General features: G+C 36.1%; 1 protein-coding gene across 1 annotated transcript in view; it reads right to left on the reverse strand.

Annotated features, from left to right (window-relative positions):
- LOC144440009 (dynein axonemal heavy chain 8-like) overlaps positions 1 to 8,697 on the reverse strand; it is a 103,768-nt gene extending 95,071 nt beyond the window's left edge. The window contains exons 1-7 of the mRNA XM_078129238.1: positions 8,557 to 8,697; positions 5,611 to 5,745; positions 3,263 to 3,350; positions 2,429 to 2,577; positions 1,997 to 2,198; positions 1,241 to 1,404; positions 589 to 765 (exon numbers count right to left, since the gene is read on the reverse strand). Of these exons, the coding sequence (XP_077985364.1) occupies positions 589 to 765; positions 1,241 to 1,404; positions 1,997 to 2,198; positions 2,429 to 2,577; positions 3,263 to 3,350; positions 5,611 to 5,745; positions 8,557 to 8,697 (1,056 nt within the window). The remainder of the gene's footprint in view (positions 1 to 588; positions 766 to 1,240; positions 1,405 to 1,996; positions 2,199 to 2,428; positions 2,578 to 3,262; positions 3,351 to 5,610; positions 5,746 to 8,556) is intronic.

Below are 8,697 nucleotides of genomic sequence, written 5' to 3' on the forward strand. Positions count from 1 at the left end.
GTACTTAAATCTCTGTGTACCCAATCATCAATCATAAATTACTTAATCAGGCAAAGAAAAATATTGTTTGGTTCTGGTTACCCGATCATACCAAGTTTTTCAGTGCCGACCCTAACTTTTTTTTTTTTTACATATTTGTAATAAAATCGCGAAAATAGTGAAGCCTTTCCAGAAATAGAGGATGCAGAAACTGACATTAGCTTATAATGACAATATAAAACTGTTCTTCCAATCTGTAATGGCTGTACATCTGATTGGAAGAAATCAATAACACAGAGACCATATGGAAAACAACAGAGAACTACCCCTGAACTATAGACACTCACACATGAAAAAAATGATAGTAAAATAAAATATAAAATCTACCTCCCCACCTATTCTAATATCGAGCATAACCGGAACAATTTTTTTTATTAGGCCTTATGATTTATATGAAAAAATGTTTCTCCCATTCTAAACACTGCCTTCGTGACCAGCTGGCCTCACGATGATATTGTAGATAGCGCCCTCTACGTGGTGAATGCGCATAGTATATAGAACACACATGCGTAGTTATTGCACCACCATGCATCCTTGAGTAAAACTCACCTTCAACACCTTAGATTTGGCTGCATGCAATATACTGATTCCTGTTTTACATTTTTGGTCCTTAATCTGTTGTAGTATAGAATTGAATTTAGCATTCAAAAGTCTCCAATGCTCCAATTCAGCCAGTGGACCAGTGTCATCAGCCTCCTTACGCATTTGATCACTTTCTGCCAACACCTATCAGAAATATAAATTGAAACTTTAAAACACTCCTCAGTGAGAATTTCATATATAGTCATGGTCTCAATATCTCTGCAGACTGCAAAGTCAGTATTTTTATTAAGGTCTGGAAACCCTGGTAACACAGGTTGGGGAGATATGGCAAGTATATTAAAATTAGTAAAAATTTCAATGTACCATGCGCGAGCCAATTTGATCAAAATATATGGGATTCTCTAGTGACTCATAGTGACAAAGTCGCCTTACATCACTTGTATTTTCCTTAGCTGAACAAAGAAAAATATTAGGGAATAACATCTCAATACCTTGTAAAATAATTTTGGTGGTGGATTCCAGTAAATACACTAGTCCTTGATAAAATAATAATCACATAAGATTAATTAACACTAATTATTAGCTAGGTTCTATTTTTTATGTAGATGTAACGATTACGGTAATCTAATTATGTGTTGCAAGGGAATTAATTTATTACCTGTTCAACTTGTTTGCACCATGTAAGTACCAACTCTTCAACTGCTGTGAGTGTTTCAGGATTATTGGCAGCAGCAATACAGTCTGCAGCAGTAGGGTAGCTATCAAGATTGACAGTCTCACTGTCTGGCAGTTGGACTACAGCTGATACCCCAATTATTGCACCTGTTTTCAAAGATGATACAATCATTTATGAAACAGGCTGATTTACATGCAGCACATCAAACATTATTCTACAAGGTCAATGAAGGTCAAGTCACACAATAACACCCAAAGTTCTGACTCCCAAAGTTCCATAAATCTGTATTTTAATTTTTATGATACATTTTGATTGTTTGTTGAATATCGTTATTCACTATGATACCAAGTTCCTTAAATTTGTAAGGAAAAAAAGTGTAAACCCAGGGGATGATTAGATTTTAATTTTGTATCGATGATTAGATTTCAAATATAACATAATTATGTCAGTGTAATGTTTCATTACCACAGAACAACAGATGCGTTATCTGTTTTCAAGAGAAAAATCTTAAATATCCTTTTTGAGAGTCGAGTATGAATTGATTTTTTTTGCCTTTTTTTTTTTGCATTGTAACCTGTCTAATGAGATTAATACTATATTTTCTGTTGAAATGGATATTAAAGTATGAAGAATTTCTACATGTTTATACCGGTTGCAAATTATAACTATCAAAACAAAATATGCCATCATCAATATCATTTATGCTTCTCTCATTAACTTGAAGACAGAATTCTATACCTTCAAGAAACTGTAAAAATCCATCAAATGAGTCTTGGAATGATAGCAGCATCTTTTTCCCCTGAGGAGTCTCGGAGAGTTCACCCCACTGTTCCCAGGTATGAATAACAGGTTTGTAGACTTGCGTGACTGTTTTCTGTACAGCTTCAAGCACTCCAGCATTGCCTTTTTTTGGAAGTTCAATGACACCAAATGCGATTTCCTGTAATATAAATCATACAAATGTACATTAACTGACAGAGTTGCCTGCAAGACATTTATATTTGACTTTTATGGAGATAAAACGACTTTTACAATGTAGACAGAATCAAATAGAGCCGATATTGGAGGCCTAGCAAGGCCTATATGTACATGCAGTCAGAAGAGGCCCTGTACAACCTCTAACGAGACATTTTACATCAAACCAATACATGTATATTGCTTTTACATTACCTCTCCTAAGTTTCTCATAACCAACTGAGTACTGGTGTTGTTTCTCAGGAAGTATAAACATTTACCAGTTAGGCCATCTTCCATTCCATCAGTGATAAATACAAGCTGCATTTTGGAACCCTTTGGTGCATTCACAATACGACCAGCGTCTGAAACGTCAAAGGAGTTACTATTAATTTTATATATCAATAATTACTTGGAGCTCCCTCTCAAATGCAAACCAAGGAAACATTCAAGTTTGTCCAAATTTAAAACTGTCCTCCTCATCCATGACCTCTGACCTCATTAACATAATCAGTGGTACCCTGAGTTGGCTACCAACTGCAAATTATGGTAGCCACAAGACAAGAATTAGTAGTCTGTGGCATGCATGGGACTACTGTTAATTTCGAGCCCTGATTGTCTTGCAAATTAAAATTCCAGAATAAATACCAAATCCTCATCCATATGGCTACTTTAAAACTTGGGATGGGTGTAATAGCTAGCGTTCTCAAGTAAAAAAAAAAAAAAAACTGCATGATGTTTTGACTAGAAAAAGATTTTTGACATGATTTTGAACACTGATCCAGGTTCCTTTCACTGTAGAGGAATGTGTACCAGTACTATGAAGCATGAGAGTAGAGCCGTCAACACTGACTACAATTATGGGATATGCTGTTTTAACATTTCTGGTCACTGGCTAGACATTCGTCGAGTGAGAACCCAAGACACATATCTTTGTTAACTTGACAATCAGTTAGTTGTAGAATTCTTTTATCAATATAGTGAGAATTCAAAGATTTGGGATGTTACAAATATCTTTGAATTGGTACATCAATAATAAAGTGTGCTTACCTAGACTTGGCGGATCCCCTTCTTGAACAAAAAACATCAGCTTTCTTGAACCGTCTTTGGCGAGAAAACTATCAAACATTTCAATTTGCTGAAAGATATGGTAGACAAGACAACTTTATAAATCTGATGCGAGGAGGGGTCTATGGTGAAAAGTACATCTATATTTAGCATTTTTTTAGGTTTGACACAGTACTAACATATATGATGTGAAATCTAGCAAAAGTTCCTGAGACACCAGGAAACCTAAAAGACAGCACAGTAGGCCCCCCCCAAAAAAATTGGTTCTTGTCAGGACGGTATGTCTAAAATGGTGCAACATGGAAATTTTTTGTTCTCTCAACAAACCTATCACTCAAGTCAAGTATACTATTTATGGCAGTTACCGTTCTTTTTATTTGCTACTTTAGAGCAAGTGTGTATGTGGGTCAGATGCCATTTGCTTGTTCATGATTGGCTCTGGACTTGTCTTCATTGAAGTAGGTGGGTTATTTTTGTTTTTGCCCATGAATCTGCAGACTGCACGGGCTTGACAAACATAAAAAAGACCAACACAAGGGTATTTAAGTGATGTACTTGCTGACCAGAAACAATTCTTTTTTTTTTCTTGGGGGGGGGGGGGGGGGGGGGGAGCTTGGCTTACTTGTCACGTGTTCATAATGTGTGACCTACATGTACTGCCGTCATCTATATCACTGCTTTGTATTCAATACAACTTAATTTAACCCTTTCACCACCGATTCCCTCAATTGAGGGAACGCGCTAGGGCGCCCACCGATTCCCTCAATTGAGGGAACGCCAGAGTTCATTCACCTACCTCGCCGTTATGCCGTTAAACGGCAGCTATTGCTGCAAAAATTGCTGCCATAACTAGTTCCACACATGCGTATTAGCCTTGTTTATCTACACTGCCATTTTGAAAGCATGACAGTGAACGATATCAGGAGTACAATCCAAATGACGAGCGATCGTAATTTTATGTGCGTTTTTCGCTCACAAAATCGAATTTCAACATGGCGAAAGTAATTAATGGCTCTCATAACATGGTGTACGATATAAATTATGTCACTATCTTTGGATATTTCGACAGAATTTGACTCGAAATACATCGTTGAATACAAGTATTTAGCTATGGGAACACATTGTACTTGTATGTAAGCATCAAATTCCCGCTAAGGCCGTGTGAGCTGCCGACGGCAGTTTATGGTTGAATTTTTGAATGTCGTTCAAATTTACGCAATCTTGTGACCGTGCCGACGCCCATGCTAACGTTCTAGGGGTAATTTTTGGCAATATCATGGATTATTTTGTTTTTATTTCTTTTTGTTACGGCTCAATAATGACTTGTATTTGTATTAGCTCACTGTGTAGAGGTCAGTGGAGGGAAACTTACGCTTGATGTTGGCGATTTTCCGATCGGATTTTTTACGAGCGTTTTTCAATGTAAAATTCAAATTTCAACATCGGCGAAGCAAAATCTGTCTCCCCTAACATCGTTTGCAATGTAAATAAAGGTGCTGTTCGTAGAAATTTCCACTCAATTTTACTATGAATACGATGTTTTATACAAGGAGATGGCTGAGTGAACTCGATGCAGTATATGGAAGGATCAGATTATCGCAACGTAACTTCAAAGTCCCGACTGCATATTTGCTTTTGTGGGTAAGCATGTCGGCAAAAAGCGCCACGTTGGCGTCCCGATTCGGACTCGTATACTACCAACTTGTGGGCATTTTTTACTGATTTTGAGGATAAATTTGGTGATAATTTTTTGTTGTTCTGTCAAAAAATGATATATAATTACACAAACTGATTTTTCTGAAGGTATTGGGGCGACGACTTCAGATATTTTTTACCCTTCATTGCCGGTGCGGGGGCCGACTATTGCGTCGTAATCGGATTAGTAGGCCGTTAATTATTTTCGTTCAAATTTAATACGACTGAAAATAACATTTTCTGACAAATTTTCGCCGATTTTGACCATTTAGTCAGTATACAGAAGTTTTGTAAGAACATAAATGTTGGTATTTTGAATTTTGTTTGTAATATAAATATTTTGTTTATTTGTGATATGTCAATAAATAAACAACCAGTGTTTGTTTTATTAATATTTTGTTACTTTAATCCATATTTCGGTTGTGTGTGTGATATTTGAATGCATGTATTTGCAACTATGATGTAGAAAATTTATTTTCCATTCAAATGATACCTTATTTTTCAAAAATAAGCAACTCTAAGTATTTTTATATCAGTTTGATTACACCACACTCACTCTCACATTATGTCAGTAAGGGGGCTGGTGGACAACACATAATCCCATGAGGCAAGTGGTGGTGAAAGGGTTAACTAACCTGGGGTGTGTCAAGAATAAATTCTTCCACTGTGGCAGGTTCCATATTGATATGTTCAGCAACCAGCTTGATGATATAGCGATGTTCAGCGCTGATCTGTTGTCGTCTCTGTTCGCGAGCATCTTTTAATCTAGCCTGCAAATTACAACATACATAAAACAAGAATACCAACAGTGCTACTGCAGATTGTTGAAACATTGTAAAGTTCTCATTCAAATTCTTAAAACATATAAACTACTTGGAAGATATATTGCTTTGTTTCTATTATGTGGACAAGGCGTACATTGCATACCAGTGGTAAATTTAGAGATTTGCCTTAGGGGGGTGGGATAAGGCCATATAGTTCAATCTACCTGTATTCACTGGTCATTTTACCTAAGTTCCTAAATCAAATTCTTATACAATATATAGACTAAAGTGTTAGACTGTGCTGGTTTAGGGAAAGATCAATTTTAGGTTTAAAAAAACTATTAGTAAATGCTTTTAGTTAGGTCTCTGACCCCATCCACCCACCCATCCCAACCTTTTTTTTTTACTAAATTGGCCCAAACTGAAAATTGTTTCAGACAGTTTCATCAATTTCAAATCAGTATGTAGTAGAAAGTAGTACTATATAGCATGTCTGTAGCAAGGAAAAAATAACGCTAATTAATTGCAGTGTAGCACAACTGTATTTGACTGCTGTTATGGGCACAGTCTTGTTGCTAGGCATATATGCTTACATTTTTGGATAACAACAGGCATTGGCTAGGCACTTGAATAAAGATTCCTTGAAATATAAACTACCATTTTGCTGTTGCTATGGGTGTGGTCATGTTGTTAGGGCCAGTTTTGTCAAAATGTTTTGAATAACTGCAGAATAACGCCTCCAGAAACATGCCCACCAAGTTTCAGCCTCATTCCTCATGTAGTTTTCAAGATATAAGTTTTTGAACAAAATTGAGAGATTGTTAGTCCTAATTTACATATTCTTGATAGGATCATGTTGTGAATTCACCTACATGTACACATCTCCGTAGGCATCCCCATTGAATTTCGGCACAATTTGCTCAGTAGTTTTTGAATAGATTTTGAACCAAAAAGAGACACATTTTAGCCCTAATTTGCATATCACTGATGGTATCATGTCATGAATACTTCTTAATCTAAACACCCTAAGAATGTTTCCACCAAATCTTAGCCCAATGTGCTAAGTGGACTTTTGACCAAAAAGATACATTTCTAGACCTAATTTGCATATCTCTGATGAAATCACACCATCATAGAACCATTTAGAATCTATACACCCCCAAGAATGTTCCCACCAAATTTCAGGCCAATCTGCATAGTTGTTTTGGAGTTTAAGTTTTTGAGCAAAAATCACATTTTTTTTACCCAAAACACACATCTCTGATGCGATCATTTGCATTTGAACAATTTTCATTTGAACAATTTCCCATCTACATGCCAAAGGTAATGTCCCAACCAAATACCGAGGCAATCAGGGTAGTGGTTTTTGACTTTATATTGTTCATGCATGCACGCACGCACGCAAACATGCACAAACACGCACACGCACATGCACACACACACACAAACATTTCACCATTTCAGTAGTGCTAAAAAAAATTGTTCTCTTGTTGACACCTGACTTTATTTTAGTGCCATGCATTTACTATGGTGAAAATTCTTGCATTTCTCAATGTTAAATTTTTTTTTAGAATATTTGTTGTATTTAGGTCTCAAAACAGATCCATTAAAAGTAAAATCATTTTAGCAGGACAAGAATTAAATGGCTCAAACCATTAATATTCACACATCCATCCACCATGAGTGTCAGATGGTCACTGAACAACTATATATCGGTTGTGTAATTTTTTACATAAAAAAAACTTGTATAATGAGGAACTATAACTACAGAAAATGTCTAACTGCCTGCAGTGTTTTTGTTTACGTTTGAGATTCCTGGTAACTAAAAGGTGAACTTTAGTAAAATTTACAGTTAGGTCTAATAAAAAACTGTGTGGTTCCGATTACGCTCAATTTTAGAATAGGTGGGGGTAAGTAGATGTTTAGTTTTTATTTTATTTATTTTTTTCCATGTGAGTGTCTAGTTCAGGTTTTCCATTGTGTTCCAAATGGTCTATTTCGTCCTATCAGATGTACAGCCATTACAGACTGGAAAATGTTTTATTTTGTCTTTTTGAATTGACGCCAGTTACACACAAAAAAGTTGAGGGTCAGCAGTGAAAAGCTAGGTGGGGGTTGGGTAACCAGAGTCAAACAATTATTTTTTAGGCATTAATTACGCACTCAAATTTTTTGGAAGGGAACACTTGTGGAAAGCCTTAGGAAGTCAGGTAAATTTGATCACTGACCTGATGCAAGGTTTTCTCTGCAGCCCGGGCCATAGTAAAGTGGGTTCCTGTCTGTGCTCTCTTGAAAATAATATGGAAAATTTATGTTGTAAAACTGTTGTGTTATAAGAAGTACTGATAATTATTCTGGGGAGAACCCTACTATAATTCTTTCATCATAAGAAATTATTAATGGGCATTCATAATGGATGATAGACAAACTGCTTTTTCAAATGCCGCTAACTGCATGTACATTTATTTCACATCACGTCTAGCATATTTCTATCTTGACAACAATCCGAAGACAGGCATTTGCATGTGAAATTTCCAGACAGTGGCAAAAAGCTGTGGCTTATTATTCTAGTAAAAAATCAGTTCTGAGAATAAATACAAAATTATCTTTATTCACACTCAATCTAATTGTTTGTGGATGTCAAATGTGAAACAGGATATCATTGAAATATTTCTGTAGACTGTCTACATGTCAGTAAAATATCATATGAACTTCACAGTCAAAGATTTCCCAATGACCAACACTGGTAACTATTGTATTCATGGATACTACATGAGATATGCAAAACCAATGCAATGCTAGAAAAATTACACATACCTGTCTCTCTTTAAGAGTTTCAGTTTGAAGAGCACCGACAACACTCTTTCTTTGTCTGCGCATTGAAGGATGAACTGCACTGCCTTTCCGAGGTTTCCCTTGGTCTTTGGTACCATCATCTGGTAATTCTCGCACTGACAT

This window comes from Glandiceps talaboti, chromosome 9 (genome assembly GCF_964340395.1).
Source record: "Glandiceps talaboti chromosome 9, keGlaTala1.1, whole genome shotgun sequence".
In the NCBI taxonomy this organism is placed as follows: domain Eukaryota; kingdom Metazoa; phylum Hemichordata; class Enteropneusta; family Spengelidae; genus Glandiceps; species Glandiceps talaboti.